This window comes from Babylonia areolata, chromosome 26 (assembly GCF_041734735.1).
Source record: "Babylonia areolata isolate BAREFJ2019XMU chromosome 26, ASM4173473v1, whole genome shotgun sequence".
In the NCBI taxonomy this organism is placed as follows: domain Eukaryota; kingdom Metazoa; phylum Mollusca; class Gastropoda; order Neogastropoda; family Buccinidae; genus Babylonia; species Babylonia areolata.
Genome location: NC_134901.1, coordinates 33,476,510 through 33,497,394, shown reverse-complemented (window position 1 = coordinate 33,497,394; position 20,885 = coordinate 33,476,510). Strand labels below are relative to the sequence as shown.

Sequence of the window (20,885 nt, the reverse complement as noted above, 5' to 3'; positions counted from 1 at the left end):
TCACTTTGTCTCTGTCCTGTTCACTTTGTTTCTGTCCTATTCATTTTGTCTCTGTCCTGTTCACTTTCTTCTGTTCACTTTGTCTCTGTCTTGTTCACTTTGTCTCTGTCTGTCCTGTTCTCTTTGTCTCTGTCTGTCCTGTTCACTTTGTCTCTGTCTTTCCTGTTCCCTTTGTCTCTGTCCAGTTCACTTTGTCCCTGTCCTGTTCACTTTGTCTCTGTCCTGTTCTCTTTGTCTCTGTCTGTCCTGTTCTCTTTGTCTCTGTCCTGTTCACTTTGTCTCTGTCTTTCCTGTTCACTTTGTCTCTGTCCTGTTCACTTTGTCCTGTTCACTTTGTCTCTGTCCTGTTCACTTTGTCTCTGTCCTGTTCTCTTTGTCTCTGTCCTGTTCACTTTGTCTCTGTCCTGTTCACTTTGTCCTGTTCACTTTGTCTCTGTCCTGTTCACTTTATCTCTGTCCTGTTGACTTTGTCCTGTTCACTTTGTCTCTGTCCTGTTCACTTTGTCTCTGTCCTGTTCTCTTTGTCTCTGTCCTGTTCACTTTGTCTCTGTCCTGTTCACTTTGTCCTGTTCACTTTGTCTCTGTCCTGTTCACTTTGTCTCTGTCCTGTTCACTTTGTCCTGTTCACTTTGTCTCTGTCCTGTTCACTTTGTCCTGTTCACTTTGTCTCTGTCCTGTTCACTTTGTCTCTGTCCTGTTCCCTTTATCTCTGTCCTGTTCACTTTGTCTCTGTCCTGTTCACTTTGTCCTGTTCACTTTGTCTCTGTCCTGTTCACTTTATCTCTGTCCTGTTCACTTTGTCTCTGTCCTGTTCACTTTGTCCTGTTCACTTTGTCTCTGTCCTGTTCACTTTGTCTCTGTCCTGTTCACTTTGTCCTGTTCACTTTGTCTCTGTCCTGTTCACTTTATCTCTGTCCTGTTCACTTTGTCCTGTTCACTTTGTCTCTGTCCTGTTCACTTTGTCTCTGTCCTGTTCCCTTTGTCTCTGTCCTGTTCACTTTGTCCTGTTCACTTTGTCTCTGTCCTGTTCACTTTATCTCTGTCCTGTTCACTTTGTCTCTGTCCTGTTCACTTTGTCTCTGTCCTGTTCACTTTGTCCTGTTCACTTTGTCTCTGTCCTGTTCACTTTATCTCTGTCCTGTTGACTTTGTCCTGTTCACTTTGTCTCTATCCTGTTCACTTTGTCTCTGTCCTGTTCACTTTATCTCTGTCCTGTTCACTTTATCTCTGTCCTGTTCACTTTGTCCTGTTCACTTTGTCTCTGTCCTGTTCACTTTATCTCTGTCCTGTTGACTTTGTCCTGTTCACTTTGTCTCTGTCCTGTTCACTTTGTCCTGTTCACTTTGTCTCTGTCCTGTTCACTTGTCTCTGTCCTGTTCACTTTATCTCTGTCCTGTTCACTTTGTCTCTGTCCTGTTCACTTTATCTCTGTCCTGTTCACTTTGTCTCTCTCCTGTTTACTTGTATACTTTGTCTCTTCCTGAATAATTTGTCTCTCAACTTTTTTGTTATTTTATTTCATGTTGGTCTTAGTGTGTAGTGTATGTGGGTGTAGCAATGTGATAATGATGATGATAATAATAATGACAGTGATAGATAATAATAATAATAATAATAGGTAGTACCTATATGGTGCAAACTCCCCGTACAATGGGATCTAAGCGCCTCACATGGAACAATACATATACACCAGTGCATAATAACATTCCTGTAGGCATGAAAAAACAACATGTATAGAATTTTGCCAGGGACAACCCTTCTGTTGCCGTGGGTTCTTTTACATGGGACCTCTGTTTATCGTCTCATCCAGATGACTAGCATCCAGACCACCATTGAAGGTCTAGTGGAGGGGGAGAAAATACTGGCGACTATGGGATTCAAACTAGTGCGCTCAAATTTTCTCGCTTCCTAGGCAGATGCGCTACTAGTAGGCCATCACTCCACTGTGATGGTGTTTGTTTGGATGAAATGCTGTGGTCTGTTACACTCAGGACTCCTGTTAGCAGTGGCATGGCATAGTGCCTGTGGCACTGGGGACCTTGCATTGTGATTATGGGCCCGTTTCTACATGCACTGCCTTCTTTGTTTAGTGCATCACTGAATGGTGAGAATAAAGAGAAAGTTAGGTATCATGTTGACACGACAGTATGTGTATACATGTGACAGGTGGCATACGCTCAGAAAGACTTGAAGTGTGAGACCATTGTGGATATGGCCACTCTCACTGGAGCCCAGGGCATCGCTACAGGTAGGTTACACACCTGTGTCAGAGCATTTTGATCACTTGGTTTATGCAGGGTTTCTGTACAGTCATGGAAGTCTGGAAAAGCCTTGGTAAAATGAAAGAACTATTTCCAGGACTGGAAAAATCTTGGATAAATAATGTTTTGCCCTTCAGCATCTGAAAAATCTTGGAATTATAATAAAACCCTTAACCAGTACTCATCAACAAAGAGCTTTATGTGTTTGAAAAACAAACAAAAAAACAAAAAGTGGTGGTGAAAATTTAACATTGATACCAGAATAACTGCTGACTTGTTTCATTCTTGCTGGAAGTTGTAGAACCTGACTCAAGAAAAACAAATCCCTTTTGTGTACATAAACTTTTCTTTGGATATTTCACAAAAATGTATGGATATAAATATATATATTGTATCATCATCTCCAGCATGCATGTGCAGGCAAATACCATGCCAGCATTGTGACCAACTCGGACGACATGGAGTCTCTGTGTACAAGCGCAGGTCGAAGGTCAGGGGACCTGGTGCATGCTCTGCCCTACACCCCAGAGCTGCACTTTGTCGAGTTCTCGTCTGTGATGGCCGACATGAAGAACTCTGTGGCTGTGAGTGGCTGTGGCTTGTCTGTTTCTGTGAGTGGTTGTGGCTGTGAGTGGCTGTGGCATTATCTGAATGGCTGTGGCTGTGAGTGGCTGTGGTTGTCTCAGAATGAAGAAATCGTAAATTTTGCCTTTGATGGATTTCATTTTAAACTTGTAGTGAATAAATATGAAATTCTGGCTGATGGTAGATTTTGTTGTTAAACTTGATGTGAATAAACATGATATTGTGGCTGATGGTGGATTTGGTCATCTGGTCACCTGTTGTGAATAAACATGTTAATATGGCTGTTGCAGGAGCGTAGCAATGCGCAGGTGTCATGTGCAGGGCTGTTCATCCACAGTCACATCGGCTTTGACTTCATGGGCACCTGGCTCCACATCGACATGGCTTCCCCTGTCTGTGTGGTCAGTAGTGCTGGGCTGGCTTGCTTTTCATTGTTTTGTTTTTTGTTTGTTTGTTTTTTCTTTCTTTCACCTTTCTGTCCTACAGTTCCTTCTTCCTTCGTTATCCCTTCCTGACATCCCCGCAGCCAGGAAACGTTTCACTCCTTCGTTCCTAATTTTCTACTGGCAAAACTGTGAAACATACAGACAGAAAACTAAGAGAATGGACACATGTTGAATGGCGTCTTGAATGATGTACCAGATATGGAAAAGTTATTGTTACTTTTCTTGAATGAAATGTCTGCTTTGTCCTGGGAGTGGGATGGAGTGAAATAACAGGAGAGAGGGGTTATGGGAAAGTATTTTTTAGGCTTTGGTGTTTTGGAGGATTTGTTTTTTTGTTTTTTTTGTTTTGTTTTTGTTTTCTTTTTTTTATGAAGTATCCAGCCTGTTCATTTAGATCTGATATCTACTGGGTTTATGAAGAAATCATGACTGGGAATCATTCAGTAAGATACTGAATTCAGTTTAGGAGGTTGTTGATGGGAATCATTCAGTAAGACACTGAATTCAGTATAGGAGGTTGTTGATGGGAATCATTCAGTAAGATACTGAATTCAGTATAGGAGGTTGTTGATGGGAATCATTTAGTAAGATACTGAATTCAGTTTAGGAGGTTGTTGATGGGAATCATTCAGTAAGATACTGAATTCAGTATAGGAGGTTGTTGATGGGAATCATTTAGTAAGATACTGAATTCAGTTTAGGAGGTTGTTGATGGGAATCATTCAGTAAGATACTGAATTCAGTATAGGAGGTTGTTGATGGGAATCATTTAGTAAGATACTGAATTCAGTTTAGGAGGTTGGTGATGGGAATCATTCAGTAAGATACTGAATTCAGTTTAGGAGGTTGGTGAATGAAATGATACAAGGTGGTGGTTTTTTATCTTCTTGGAATCTGTTGATGTACTTTTCATCCTTACCCTTTCCAGTTGCTATGAATGTTTTGTTTTGATTGTGTTGTTTTTTTTTTATTAGTATCTATTGATGTATCCTTCCCACGCCTCCATCCCCATCATCCACCACCACCCCTGTCAATTGCCTCCATCCCCATCATCCACCACCACCCCTGTCAGTTGCCTCCATCCCCATCATCCACCATCCCTGTCAGTTGCCTCCATCCCCATCATCCACCACCACCCCTGTCAATTGCCTCCATCCCCATCATCCACCATCCCTGTCAGTTGCCTCCATCCCCATCATCCACCATCCCTGTCAGTTGCCTCCATCCCCATCATCCACCATCCCTGTCAGTTGCCTCCATCCACATCATCCACCACCATCCCTGTCAGTTGCCTCCATCCCCATCATCCACCATCCCTGTCAGTTGCCTCCATCCCCATCATCCACCATCCCTGTCAGTTGCCTCCATCCACATCATCCACCATCCCTGTCAGTTGCCTCCATCCACATCATCCACCACCACCCCTGTCAGTTGCCTCCATCCACATCATCCACCACCACCCCTGTCAATTGCCTCCATCCACATCATCCACCACCACCCCTGTCAGTTGCCTCCATCCCCATCATCCACCACCACCCCTGTCAGTTGCCTCCATCCCCATCATCCACCACCACCCCTGTCAGTTGCCTCCATCCCCATCATCCACCACCACCCCTGTCAGTTGCCTCCATCCCCATCATCCACCACCACCCCTGTCAATTGCCTCCATCCCCATCATCCACCACCACCCCTGTCAGTTGCCTCCATCCCCATCATCCACCACCACCCCTGTCAATTGCCTCCATCCCCATCATCCACCACCACCCCTGTCAGTTGCCTCCATCCCCATCATCCACCACCACCCCCGGTCAGTTGCTTTCCCTCCCTTATTGTCCATCCCCAATGCAGTTGTTATCAGTGGACTTTACAATGTGGCAAGAAGTGTTTGCCGACACCTGTGTGATCAGCTGTTCACTCTTTGTGTGATAAACGAAACGTTCATTGTGTGCGATAAACTGTTTACTGTTCACTATTAACTGTTGACTGTGTGATGAACAGTTAACTATGTGTGTTAACTATGTCACTGTGTGTGTGATAACCCTGCCACTGATAACTATGCCACTGTGTGTATGATAACAGTGTCACTGTGTGTGATAACAGTGTTGCTGTGTGTGATAAATGTGTCACTGTGTGTGATGAACATGCCACTGTATGATAACTGTGTCACTGTCTGTGATAACAGTGTCACTGTGTGTGATAACTGTGTCACTGTGTGTGATAACTGTGTCACTGTGATAACCATGTCACTGTGTCTTATAACCATGCCACTGTATGTGTGATAACTGTGTCACTGTGTGTTTGATAACCATGTCACTGCGTGTGATAACCATGTCACTGTGCATGTCACTGTGTGATAACCATGTCACTGTGCATGTCACTGTGTGATAACCATGTCACTGTGCAATAACTGTCCCTGTGTGTGTGATGAACATATCACTGCATGTGATGAATGTGTCACTGTGTGTGATAACCCTGTCACTGTGTGTAATAACTGTGTCACTGTGTGATAACCATGTCTCTCTGTGATAACCATGTCACTGTGTGATAATCCTGTCACTGTGTGTGATGAACATGTCTGTGCGATAACCGTGTCACTGTGTGTGATAACCGTGTCACTGTGTGTGATAACCATGTCACTATGTGATAACTGTGTGTGATAACTGTGTCACTATGTGATAACTGTGTTGCTGTGTCATAGTCCTATCACTGTGTGTGATAACTGTGTCACTGTATGTTAACCATGTCACTGCGTGTGATAACCTTGTCACTGTGTGTGATAACCTTGTCATTGTGATAACTGTGTCACTGTGTGATAACCGTGTCACTGTGTGATAACCTTGTCACTGTGATAACCGTGTCACTGTGCGTGATAACCTTGTTACTGTGTGTGATAACTGTGTAACTGTGATCATGTCACTAAATGATAACTGTGTCACTGTGCGATAATTGTGTCACTGTGTGATAACCATGTCACTTTGTGATCATGTCACTAAGTGATAACCTTGTCACTGTGTGTTAACCGTGTCACTGTGTGATCATCATCATGTAACTGTGATAACCGTGTCACTGTGTGATAAGTGTCACTGTGTGATAACCATATCACTGTGTGATGACCGTGTCACTGTGTGATCATGTCACTATGATAACTGTGTCTCTGTGCTGTTTCAGGGAGAGAGGGCCACAGGGTACGGAGTGGCACTGCTCACCACACTCTTCGGCTCCATGTCCAACAACAGACTGCTGCGCAGCATCGGGCCCGACATGACGGCTAATGAGGTCAATGACACGGGGAACGCACCCAAGAAAATCCGACTGAACTGATGACCCTGGAGGCCTAGTGCCAAGGTCGTTGATTCTCTCTCGGCCAGTTTGCCTGTTTTACTGAGGAACATCATGTTTGTCGGTTTAGTTTTTGTTGTTTTGATTGTCAGTTTTGGAGCATATGCACTTTTATTCATTGTCATTGTTCATGTACTTTATATGTAATAATCAGTTTGAAAATTGTTCAAGTCATATTTGCAGACTGAGTGTTTTGTGAAGTTTGAGACAGGAATGATTTTCTTGCAAGTTAACAGAACACAGTTGGTCTGTCTTGTGTATTTGTATTTGTATTTCTTTTTATCACGACAGATTTCTCTGTGTGAAATTCGGGCTGCTCTCCCCAGGGAGAGCATGTCGCTACACTACAGCGCCACCCATTTTTTTGTATTTTTTCCTGCGTGCAGTTTTATTTGCTTTTCCTATCAAAGTGGATTTTTCTACAGAATTTTACCAGGAACAATCCTTTTGTTGCCGTGGGTTCTTTTACGTGCGCTAAGTGCATGCTGCACACAGGACCTTGGTTTATCGTCTCATCCGAATGACTAGCGTCCAGACCACCACTCAAGGTCTAGTGGAGGGGGAAAAAATATCGGCGGCTGAGTCGTGATTCGAACCAGCGTGCTCAGATTCTCTCATTTCCTAGGCGGACGCGTTACCTCTAGGCCATCACTCCACATGTCAGACAGCTGCATGCATTTTGTCTGGTTGTTTTTATATACATTTACCCCCATGTTTATTTACTATTTAAGTATTATCCAGTTTTTATGCTGGTGTGTTTTGTAAATGCTGTGTCCATGTCTGGTGACAGTATGAGGAAAAAGAAATGATTATTGTGTTGATCAGCTTTATGTTGACAGTTTGTGTTGATTCTGGTTTGAGTGTATTGGTTGGTTTCTTGTCTGTGGAACACAATAACTGTTATTTGAAATTTTATTTTTTGAATAATTTTTAGTATAACTATGAAAAAGTTACTTGAAAGCATAGGATGTTGTTTTTGTGTTTTTTCAGTGCATGTTTGTTGATATATAACAATTGGACTTTGCTGTGATTGAAACGATGCATGGCATGCTCTGAAACACTCAGATGTACTCCCCATAAACTGGACATGTCCTTCACTTTACCTCCTACATGGGTGTCATGTGTTGTGATATATACACTGGCTTTCCATTATTGTTCTTTTAACTTCTACAGAAAATGGTAGGCAGGATCAGAGGTGGTCTTTGTGAGATGGGAACAACACACCTCATGCTGGCATTGAAAAAAAAATTCCTTGGCTCTAAAAGGGAGGTTTTCCAAGGCCTATGAACTAGGTACCCCCTTTCTCGTTCTTGACTGAATGGGGGTATGGTTGGCACTGGTGATTAGAATTGCCTGTGCCCTTTGTGATGGCAATATACAACTGTCTCCCTTCCCCCTTTGTTTTTATTTAAATGTTCATTTAGCAGTCTGCGTCTTCAGATTGATGACACCCAGAGAACTAAGGCAAACAGTTCATGTTGTGCACTTTTAGTCATATACTGAGTTGAGAGACAATCTGAACTTGAGTTTATAAAAATCATTCAGAATGGGTGTGTCCCTGCCACAGTACATGGTTCACAGCTGTGTGTGTGATTTGCTGATCAGCTGTCAAATTGGCTGTCTTTTGAACAAGTAACCAAACTGTTATAGGCTTACAAATAATGGTCAGTGGCTGTTTTGGGGGGTGGGGGGATTTCATTCATCAAAATAAAGGAAAGACGAATGTGCATCAGGTCTGCATATGGATATTGTGTCCTAAGTCAGATGAGAAGGCAGAAAAATGGCTGTAATTGAAGTATTCATGGACATTTTATTTGTCTTCTCATAGAGAATCTAAATATCTAAAGATTGCAAAACAGGGAAAATGTGAACATGGTGTGATTTTTACTGATAGTTATTCCCCAGAATGGACTGAATGCTTCCATACTGTGTCTTGTTTGATCAGTGTATCCCTGATGAGAGATGCATTGATTTGATGTAACTGTGTTTGTGAAATATGGCAGGACCTTGTACTTCCCTATGATGTCCCATTCACTTTTGATAGAACATTTTTTTGTCAGCACTGCACTCTGAATAAACAGCAGTTTTGCTGATTTATGCGATCGCTCTTTTGCTAATGAGCGCACGATGTGATGGGACCTTTTCCAGCGTTGGGTTTAACATCAAGGATTATGTTTCATAGTGTCCAAAACTGGTTTGAAGGTGTGAACTAAAGATTTTTTAAATCCTTTTTTTTTTATCTTTTTTTTTTAATGTTTTGTGGTTGTTGAAGAAAGCATGTCACAATTGAGACTGCTCAATAGTGAGAATGATTTCATTGTTTTTCCATTGTTAATATACACATGGTTCAGGGTTTGTGTGTATCCACAAGTGTATCCCATATTATCCGGTCATGCACCCAGCAAATGGAAATGAAAAGCTCAGTCATCACAGTCAAGTTTGAAACGAAAAATGGGAAAGGACTGATATGGAGTGTGCTGATAGGGGAATGTTACAGAGATGTTTTGAAGGAATTGTGGCATGGAGCTTTTGTTTGTTTGTTTTTTCAAATGTTATTTACTTTCAGTGATGGGATCTTGCATCAGACTGTGAATGGTCAAATCATTTTGTAACCAGCATACCGACACAACTTAATTGAAATAAAAATCATGTAGAAACAATCTGTGAATGAATGTGTTTCTTTTTATTTTCTTTTTTAAACAAAACAAAATGGTTTATTCAGATTTAGGCCTAAGCCCCTAACTGAAGGGAAAGTCATATACCAATCAAACAATTAGTTTACCAAAAATACAGTGCTAAATATAAAAGCTTCAGATGATTATTATAATGGACAATTCGTATCATTACTGTAACTTAATAGCAATACGCAATCTTTTTAAGGCATTGTAAATGTATAAAGCCACATTACACAATACAGTTTCATTATGAATTTGTTTCTTGTGTTCTTGGTTCACGTCTTGTTTTGCTGGTCCTCCGTTAACCAGCTCACTGTGGTTATTCTTTCTCATGTTTTCTCACCATGGAGCACCACAGCATTCAAACTGTACCTCTGTGAAGTACTTTCATTATCAGTCTACTGAAAGGAGTTAGGAAAAAACAACACATATGCATGCATGCGCAAGCACGCACACACCCACACACACACACCACAACCCAACGCAAAAGCAAGGCAACGCAATGCAATACAGCACACGAATGAATATTGCTCACAGGCAGTGACATACAGAAGTAAGCTTACAGACACAAATGTGCATTCATGCATATTTACAAATACACATCTCTCTCCTCTCACTTGTATGAATACATGAGTTCAAGTTTTTAATTATTAAAAAACTTTTTGTTTGAGCATGGAGAATTTTACTTAATATGCCCAGAATAACTGAATACATGATAAATTTACAACCATTTAATTTGAAAAGCAACAAGCTAAGTGGATGAAAAAGAGTGCAAGTTATTTTTACCCAGATGAACATTAATAGCTCTCTTGCATACACACAAACACACCTACACAACTTACATACACTCACACATGCACTGATCAGCCAATGTTCACTCTGTGTAAAAGCATTTTGGGACAGTGCACCAGAAATGCACAATAGTTCGTAAGATCATCAACATCCAAATTGCCATACAAACTCAGATGATCCATTCCCACATAACTCGAGTGCACACAATCAAACAAAAAACTAAAACAAGACTCATTCTGCCCAGTCGTAGACAATTTAGTGACATGATCATGCCATCTTTTTGCACAGTTCCAAGGGACGAAACAAACAGTGCATACTTGTTCTGCTTGGCTGATTATAAGAAAAATGATTACAGAATGAAACAAAACTAACTTTATCAAGAATTGTTTTGCAGTCAAGTACCTTATTATCTCTGTTTAAAAAAAAAAATTATAGCAGAATAAAAACAGAAACCTGACTTCATGGAGAATCATCAAGCAGTTAAGCTCTGTTGTTTTGTTGTTGTGTCAAAAGATCAGTACATATAGGACACAAGCACAATTGTAGAAATCAGTTCCAAACAGAAAACAAAACAAATCTATAATTATGTGTATATTCCAGTTTCTTCATAAATGTTTTATTTTAGAGTATTTCTCCTAAACATGAACGTGTTTAAAAGAAAAATTCAATATGAATACATACTTAGAATATACTCTTGCATTTTTTAAGCCTTTACATGTGTGCTTGATAGGCCTCTTCTGGTGAATGAATATATAATGCTGACTTACTGGGGTATGCAATCTGCACTGATAAAAATCACCAGCAAAGTGATTTACAATAATGAATATATAATGCTGACTTACTGGGGTATGCAATGTGCACTGATAAAAATCACCAGCAAAGTGATTTACAATAGTCTGCATGGTCTCTTTGTATATCACCGCCAAATTGTGTCAATTATTAGCACTTACTACTACCATAAATCCTATGAGTGTTCAAAAAACAGCACATAGGTTTTCTTTATGTTCAAAGCAAGCTTTAGTTTCAAAGAACACACACACACACACACACACAATCATTCACAGAACATGATAATGGAAAGAGGATCTAACCTTTTTGTCGTGGAAAGTGAAATGATGTGTGCATACAACGGTACAAGTGATGGCATATAATGTCTAGTGCTGTACATTTATTGTTGAGGTATTCAGGGAATCAGTAAGCACTTTAAATGGTCTGTTCGATATTCATTTGATATGCATTATTACATTTAAATTAATGTTTAGTGGTAGATAGATGGAAAAGTGTCCAAAGCCAGATGTGTTTTCCTTGTATGTACAAACAAATTGTTATAAGAAATCAGAATGTATGACATTCATACAATCATAAATGTGTTTTACCATAACTCTCTGAATCGAATCTTAAATCTTTTTTGTGAAAAGATCATTCATGCATATGCTCACACACACTCACACACACACGCACACACAAACACAAAAACATACTCACAAGCAAACACACATGCAACACGTACACACACACGCACACACATACACACACACACACACACACACACACACGATACATGTATACATTTAAATTAGAAAAAAATGCTACAAACGTGAGCCTGTGGTGTGCGCGCATGTCTCCCTCTCTCTCTCTCGCTTCAGTCAAAAGGGTTATCTGTCGAGATGCTGAAAATCATCAGAAACGTGTATGTATTTGTATTTGTATTTCACTTTTTTGTCACAAAAGATTTCTCTGTGTGAAATTCAGGCTGGTCTCCCCAGGGAGAGCGCGTCGTTACAATGAAAGTGCCACCCATTTTTTTTGTATTTTCCCCTGTTTGCAGTTTTATTTGTTTTTCCTATCGAAGTGGGTTTTTCTACTGAATTTTGCCAGGGACAACCCTTTTATTGCCATGGGTTCTTTTATGTGCGTTAAGTGCATGCTGCACACTGGACCTCGGTTTATCGTCTCATCCAAATGACTAGTGTCCAGACCACCACTCAAGGTCTAGTGGAGGGGGGGGAAATATTGGCGACTGAGCTGTAATTCAAACCAGCGCGCTCAGATTCTCTCGCTTCCTAGGTGGACACATTACCTCTGGGCCAACACATTACGTCTTGTGTTGTGTAAGATCAGGTGGCGATTTGACAGACTGTTTTGAATGTCCAACAGGAGTCAAACAAGAGAGGGGAAACACGGACTGTTGCATCAAATCTTATTAGGAAAATTTTTCCACTGCTGTTTTGTATTTCTGTTTTGTCACAACAGTGTTGGACTTCAAAATAAACGCAGTGTTCAAGCACAATCGTCACAGACACTAGGACAAATAGTGAATATGGAAAAGACAAATACCATGGTTTTCAGAAAAGGGGAACATTAATCAAAATACGAAAAATGGTATTTGAATGGCCAACAGCTGGTAGTCGTAAATTCATATGCTTACCTCAGGTACAATCTAACTACAAAGTTATCTGTTGAAAATGGTCTAAAAGAGATGACTGTAAAAGCAAAGAAAAAAGTAAGAAAAATATTGAAAGCCGTATGGAAAGTTGGCTGTACAAATATTAAGGGTTTTTTTGTTTTGTTTTTGGTTTGTTTTTTTGTTTAGTTTTTTAAATTTGTTTGACCAGTAGATAAGCCGGCTTTGACATACAGTGCTGAGATCTGGGGAATATCCGAACGACTGAAGTACACGTGTATGCGTGCAAGAAAGCCCTCTGTAATAGTCTTAAAACTCCAAATACAATGATATACGAGGAATCAGGCAGATGTCCCCTGTACATAAACGTAACTATAAACTCAATGAAACACCACTTGAAAATCATGGAATTGCAAGACACAAGATAAGTCATATATGAATTAATTAAAACGCTTAAAACTTGGGCAACATCAATCAGGCAGGTACTGTGCAGTTTTGATTTTGGAATAGTTTGGTTTTCTCAATGGATGGGAAATAAAACATGTTTCCAAAAGGAATTAAGCAAGACTGCAAAACACAAGAATGGCATGACAAAATCCATCATAGTCACAGTTAACGTTTTGAAAACAACAAACGTCTGAAACAGACTTCACGTTTTGAGGACTATCTGTTGTCTGTGTCGATAAAGAAATACAGAGATTATATCTTTATATAAAGATTCGGTGTGTAACATGTCCACTGCAATAAATTTCAAACCCCAGTTAAGAATGTGCATTTTCTGTTATTTTTTTGTTCCACTGTCAGACACTCAACCAGACTTGGCAAATGTTTTGTTTTTTCATGTATAGATGCAAACTATCCACCGTTGTTTTGTTATTTTATATCAGAAAGATCTCAATAATAACAAATGTACAGAACCAAGCAAAATTCATCATCGCAGCAAATAAAATCTGGGAAATCTCTACTGATGAAAACAATCCTTTACAATTACTGTAGCCAAATTATTCAGTGACAATTGCTTTCCATCCTTCTTTCCACAGGCACTTGGGCAGGGCCTGTTTGTTTATTTTCTCTTGTTGATATTATGCATGAGTGGTTTTTCAGAGCTAGTTGTGAGTGCATGTGTTAGTAGCATGTGTGGGGGAAGGGGGGATGGTGGACGGGTTGAGTTAAATTGAATGAACATGAAGTGAGAGAGTGTAGTAGAGAAACACTATATGCAAAAAGACATCGATATGCATTTGCTTTTTTTGAATTATCTCAACTCTGTGCTGTGGACCACTTGTGTCGTCAACATTAAAACATCAAAGCATCTCTCTCTCTCTCTCTCTCTCTCTCTCTCTCTCTCTCTCTTTCTATCACATGTGTGCATATTTGTGTACACGAGCGAGAGACAAAGATCTGAAAAACAAACGCATTATAAAAATAAAAGAAGAAATTCTTCAAAACTTCTTGCTTCGCTATCCGACCCTTCCCCACTCTTCCCTCCGCCCCCACCCACACCCCCCGCCCCTCCACACACACACACACACTAACCCCCTCCCCCCCCCATCTCCCCCCAACCACCCCCTTCCATTCCCGTCTCTCCCTCTCTCACACACTGCCCTCTTTCCTGCTCCAGCCAACACAAAAACTTGTGTGTTCAACAGGTGTGTCTGACAAGAACAGCACGAGGACATTCAACAGTATCGTCTCAGCTCGCTTTTCTGTCGGCCACTGTGGACCTTTTAGTTTCAGGCGACCAGGTAGTGTGGGCTGTAATGATGACACATGTTAAAAAGGTACTAACACTCACAGCAGATAGCCTGCCACTTCAACATAGGTTTGGGTAGTCAACAAACCGTGACCCCTGATGACCCCCACATAACAACAATGACCCCCAGCGACCCCACATAACAATGACCCCTAGCGACACCACATGATAGTGACCCCCTAGCGGCACCACATAGCAACAATGACCCTAACGACCCCCATATATAACAATGACCCTTAGCGACCCCACATGATAACAATGACCCTAACGACCCCACATAATAATTACCCTAGCGACACCACATAACAACAATGACCCTAACGACCCCACATAACCACGACTCCTAACGACCCCACATAACAATGACCCTGGGCGACCCCACCTGACAACAACAACCCCTAACGATCCCACATAATAATGACCCCTAGCGACCTCACATGACAATGACTCCTAACGACACCACGTAACAACAATGACCCCTAGTGACCCCACGTAACAATGACTCCTGCAACACCACACAACAATGACCCCTAACAACCCCACATAACAACTATGACCCCTAACGACCTCACATAACACCTATGACCCCCAACGACCCCACATGACAACAATGACCCTAGCGACCCCACATAACGATGGCTCTAACGATCCCACATACCAAATTTTGACCCTAACGACCCCACACGACAACATTGACCCCTAACGACCATACGTAACAAATTTTTACCCCTAACGATCTCACAGAACAACAAACTATGACCATAACGACCCCCACATAACGACTATGATCCTATCGACCCCACAGAACAACGAACTGTGACCCCCTAACGACCCCACAGAGCAACAAACTATGACCTCCTAACCACCCCACAGAACAACAAACTATGACCCTAATGATCCCACAGAACAAAATATGATACCCTAACGACCCCACAGACCAACAAACTATGACCCCACAGAAAAAATACTACTACCCTAATGACCCCACAGAAACAAAAACTATTACCCAAACGACCCCACAGAACAAACTGTTACCCCCCTAATAACCCCACAGACCAACAAACTATGGCCCTAATGACCCCCACAGAACACCAAACTATTACCCCCTAACGACCCCAAGGACCAGAAAACTATGGCCCTTATGACCCCCACAAAACAAACTATGACCCCTAACGACCCCCACAGAACAGCAAACTATGACCCCCTAACTACCCTACAGACCAACACATTATTAGCCTGATGACCCCACAGAACTATGACCCTAATGACTCCACAGAACAAACTATGACCCTAACGACCCCACAGAACAAACTATGGCCCCTAACGACCCCACAGGCGAACAAACTATGGCCCTAATGACCCCACAGAACAAACTATGACCCTAGCGACCCCACAGAACAAACTATTACCCCCTAACGAACCCCCCCCCCCACACACACACACACACACACACACACAGAACAAACTATGACCCCCTAACGACCCCCCACAGAACAAACTATTACCCCCTAACGACCTCCACAGAACCGACTATTACCCCTAACGACCCCACAGGACCGACTATGACCCCCTGACGACCCCACATAACCGACTATGACCCTAACGACCCCACCGAACAAGCTATGACCCCTTAATTACCCCAAAGAAGAAACTATGGCCCTAATGACCCCACAGAACAAACTATGGCCCCTAACGACCCCACAATAAACTGTGACCCTAACGACCCCACAGAACAACAAAACATTACCAAGTGACCCCACAGAACAAACTATGACCCCTTAACGACCCCACTGACCTCCAAACCATTACCCTAATGACCCCACAGAACAAACTATGACCATAACGACCCCACAGACCAAACAAACTATGACCCTGATGACCCTACATAACAAACTGTGACCCTAATTACCCCACAGAGCAAACTACGATCCTAATGACCCTACAGAACAAACTACGACCCTAACGACCCCACAGAACAACAAAATATGACCCTAACGACTCCACAGAACAAATTATGACCCCCGAACGACCCCACAGACCAACAAACTATGACCCTAATGACCCCACAGAACAAACTATGGCCCTAATGACCCCACAGAACAAACTACGACCCGAATGACCCCACAGAACAAACTATGACCCTAACGACCCCACAAACTATTACCCTAATGACCCCACAGAACAACAAATTATGACCCTAACGGCCCCCACAACAACAAAATATGGCCCCCAACAACCTTACACAACAACAAAATATGGCCCCTTACAACCTTACACAACAACAAAATATGGCCCCCAACAACCTTACACAACAACAAAATATGGCCCCCAACAACCTTACACAACAACAAAATATGGCTCCCAACAACCTTACACAACAACAAAATATGGCCCCCAACAACCTTGCACAACAACAAAATATGGCCCCCAACAACCTTACACAACAACAAAATATGGCCCCCAACAACCTTGCACAACAACAAAATATGGCCCCCAACAACCTTGCACAACAACAAAATATGGCCCCCAACAACCTTGCCGTCAGAACAACAAAATATGGCCCCCAACAATCTTACACAACAACAAAATATGGCCCCCAACAACCTTGCACAACAACAAAATATGGCCCCCAACAACCTTGCACAACAACAAAATATGGCCCCCAACAACCTTGCCGTCAGAACAACAAAATATGGCCCCCAACAACCTTACACAACAACAAAATATGGCCCCCAACAACCTTGCACAACAACAAAATATGGCCCCCAACAACCTTGCCGTCAGAACAACAAAATATGGCCCCCAACAACCTTACACAACAACAAAATATGGCCCCCAACAACCTTGCACAACAACAAAATATGGCCCCCAACAACCTTGCACAACAACAAAATATGGCCCCCAACAACCTTGCACAACAAATAAAATATGGCCCCCAACAACCTTGCACAACAAACAAAATATGGCCCCCAACAACCTTGCACAACAACAAAATATGGCCCCCAACAACCTTACCGTCAGAACAACAAAATATGGCCCCCAACAACCTTGCACAACAACAAAATATGGCCCCCAACAACCTTACCGTCAGAACAACAAAATATGGCCCCCAACAACCTTACACAACAAACAAAATATGGCCCCCAACAACCTTACAGAACAAAAAAAAAATTAATATAGACCCAACAACCTTTCCGTCAGAACAACAAAATATGGCCCCTAACGACACCACGTAACAACAATGACCCCTAGCGACCCCACGTAACAATGACTCCTGCAACACCACACAACAATGACCCCTAACAACCCCACATAACAACTATGACCCCTAACGACCTCACATAACACCTATGACCCCCAACGACCCCACATGACAACAATGACCCTAGCGACCCCACATAACGATGGCTCTAACGATCCCACATACCAAATTTTGACCCTAACGACCCCACACGACAACATTGACCCCTAACGACCATACGTAACAAATTTTTACCCCTAACGATCTCACAGAACAACAAACTATGACCATAACGACCCCCACATAACGACTATGATCCTATCGACCCCACAGAACAACGAACTGTGACCCCCTAACGACCCCACAGAGCAACAAACTATGACCTCCTAACCACCCCACAGAACAACAAACTATGACCCTAATGATCCCACAGAACAAAATATGATACCCTAACGACCCCACAGACCAACAAACTATGACCCCACAGAAAAAATACTACTACCCTAATGACCCCACAGAAACAAAAACTATTACCCAAACGACCCCACAGAACAAACTGTGACCCCCCTAATAACCCCACAGACCAACAAACTATGGCCCTAATGACCCCCACAGAACACCAAACTATTACCCCCTAACGACCCCAAGGACCAGAAAACTATGGCCCTTATGACCCCCACAAAACAAACTATGACCCCTAACGACCCCCCACAGAACAGCAAACTATGACCCCCTAAAAACCCTACAGACCAACACATTATTAGCCTGATGACCCCACAGAACTATGACCCTAATGACTCCACAGAACAAACTATGACCCTAACGACCCCACAGAACAAACTATGGCCCCTAACGACCCCACAGGCGAACAAACTATGGCCCTAATGACCCCACAGAACAAACTATGACCCTAGCGACCCCACAGAACAAACTATTACCCCCTAACGAAAACCCCCCCCACACACACACACACACACACAGAACAAACTATGACCCCCTAACGACCCCCCACAGAACAAACTATTACCCCCTAACGACCTCCACAGAACCGACTATTACCCCTAACGACCCCACAGGACCGACTATGACCCCCTGACGACCCCACATAACCGACTATGACCCTAGCGACCCCACCGAACAAGCTATGACCCCTTAATTACCCCAAAGAAGAAACTATGGCCCTAATGACCCCACAGAACAAACTATGGCCCCTAACGACCCCACAATAAACTGTGACCCTAACGACCCCACAGAACAACAAAACATTACCAAGTGACCCCACAGAACAAACTATGACCCCTTAACGACCCCACTGACCTCCAAACCATTACCCTAATGACCCCACAGAACAAACTATGACCATAACGACCCCACAGACCAAACAAACTATGACCCTGATGACCCCACATAACAAACTGTGACCCTAATTACCCCACAGAGCAAACTACGATCCTAATGACCCTACAGAACAAACTACGACCCTAACGACCCCACAGAACAACAAAATATGACCCTAACGACTCCACAGAACAAATTATGACCCCCGAACGACCCCACAGACCAACAAACTATGACCCTAATGACCCCACAGAACAAACTATGGCCCTAATGACCCCACAGAACAAACTATGACCCTAGCGACCCCACAGAACAAACTATTACCCCCTAACGAAACCACACACACACACACACACACACACACACACACACACACACACACAGAACAAACTATGACCCCCTAACGACCCCCCATAGAACAAACTATTACCCCCTAACGACCTCCACAGAACCGACTATTACCCCTAACGACCCCACAGGACCGACTATGACCCCCTGACGACCCCACATAACCGACTATGACCCTAACGACCCCACCGAACAAGCTATGACCCCTTAATTACCCCAAAGAAGAAACTATGGCCCTAATGACCCCACAGAACAAACTATGGCCCCTAACGACCCCACAATAAACTGTGACCCTAACGACCCCACAGAACAACAAAACATTACCAAGTGACCCCACAGAACAAACTATGACCCCTTAACGACCCCACTGACCTCCAAACCATTACCCTAATGACCCCACAGAACAAACTATGACCATAACGACCCCACAGACCAAACAAACTATGACCCTGATGACCCCACATAACAAACTGTGACCCTAATTACCCCACAGAGCAAACTACGATCCTAATGACCCTACAGAACAAACTACGACCCTAACGACCCCACAGAACAACAAAATATGACCCTAACGACTCCACAGAACAAATTATGACCCCCGAACGACCCCACAGACCAACAAACTATGACCCTAATGACCCCACAGAACAAACTATGGCCCTAATTACCCCACAGAACAAACTACGACCCGAATGACCCCACAGAACAAACTATGACCCTAACGACCCCACAAACTATTACCCTAATGACCCCACAGAACAACAAATTATGACCCTAACGGCCCCCACAACAACAAAATATGGCCCCCAACAACCTTACACAACAACAAAATATGGCCCCTTACAACCTTACACAACAACAAAATATGGCCCCCAACAACCTTACACAACAACAAAATATGGCCCCCAACAACCTTACACAACAACAAAATATGGCTCCCAACAACCTTACACAACAACAAAATATGGCCCCCAACAACCTTGCACAACAACAAAATATGGCCCCCAACAACCTTGCACAACAACAAAATATGGCCCCCAACAACCTTGCCGTCAGAACAACAAAATATGGCCCCCAACAATCTTACACAACAACAAAATATGGCCCCCAACAACCTTGCACAACAACAAAATATGGCCCCCAACAACCTTGCACAACAACAAAATATGGCCCCCAACAACCTTGCCGTCAGAACAACAAAATATGGCCCCCAACAACCTTACACAACAACAAAATATGGCCCCCAACAACCTTGCACAACAACAAAATATGGCCCCCAACAACCTTGCCGTCAGAACAACAAAATATGGCCCCCAACAACCTTACACAACAACAAAATATGGCCCCCAACAACCTTGCACAACAACAAAATATGGCCCCCAACAACCTTGCACAACAACAAAATATGGCCCCCAACAACCTTGCACAACAAACAAAATATGGCCCCCAACAACCTTGCACAACAAACAAAATATGGCCCCCAACAACCTTGCACAACAACAAAATATGGCCCCCAACAACCTTACCGTCAGAACAACAAAATATGGCCACCAACAACCTTACACAACAAACAAAATATGGCCCCCAACAATACACAACAAACAAAATATGGCCCCCAACAACCTTACAGAACAAAAAAAAAATTAATATAGACCCAACAACCTTTCCGTCAGAACAACAAAATATGGCCCCTAACGACACCA

At 42.7% G+C, this 20,885-nt stretch overlaps 1 protein-coding gene across 2 annotated transcripts in view; it reads left to right on the top strand.

Moving 5' to 3' along the window:
* Positions 1-9,292, top strand: part of LOC143300225 (putative aminopeptidase NPEPL1) — a 35,869-nt gene extending 26,577 nt beyond the window's left edge. For both annotated transcript variants that reach the window (XM_076613802.1, XM_076613803.1), the window contains exons 9-12: positions 2,167-2,248; positions 2,682-2,845; positions 3,137-3,247; positions 6,461-9,292. In XM_076613802.1, coding sequence (XP_076469917.1) covers positions 2,167-2,248; positions 2,682-2,845; positions 3,137-3,247; positions 6,461-6,613 — 510 coding nt within the window. In that variant the 3' untranslated portion in view covers positions 6,614-9,292. The remainder of the gene's footprint in view (positions 1-2,166; positions 2,249-2,681; positions 2,846-3,136; positions 3,248-6,460) is intronic.
* The last annotated feature ends 11,593 nt before the right edge of the window (positions 9,293-20,885 follow it).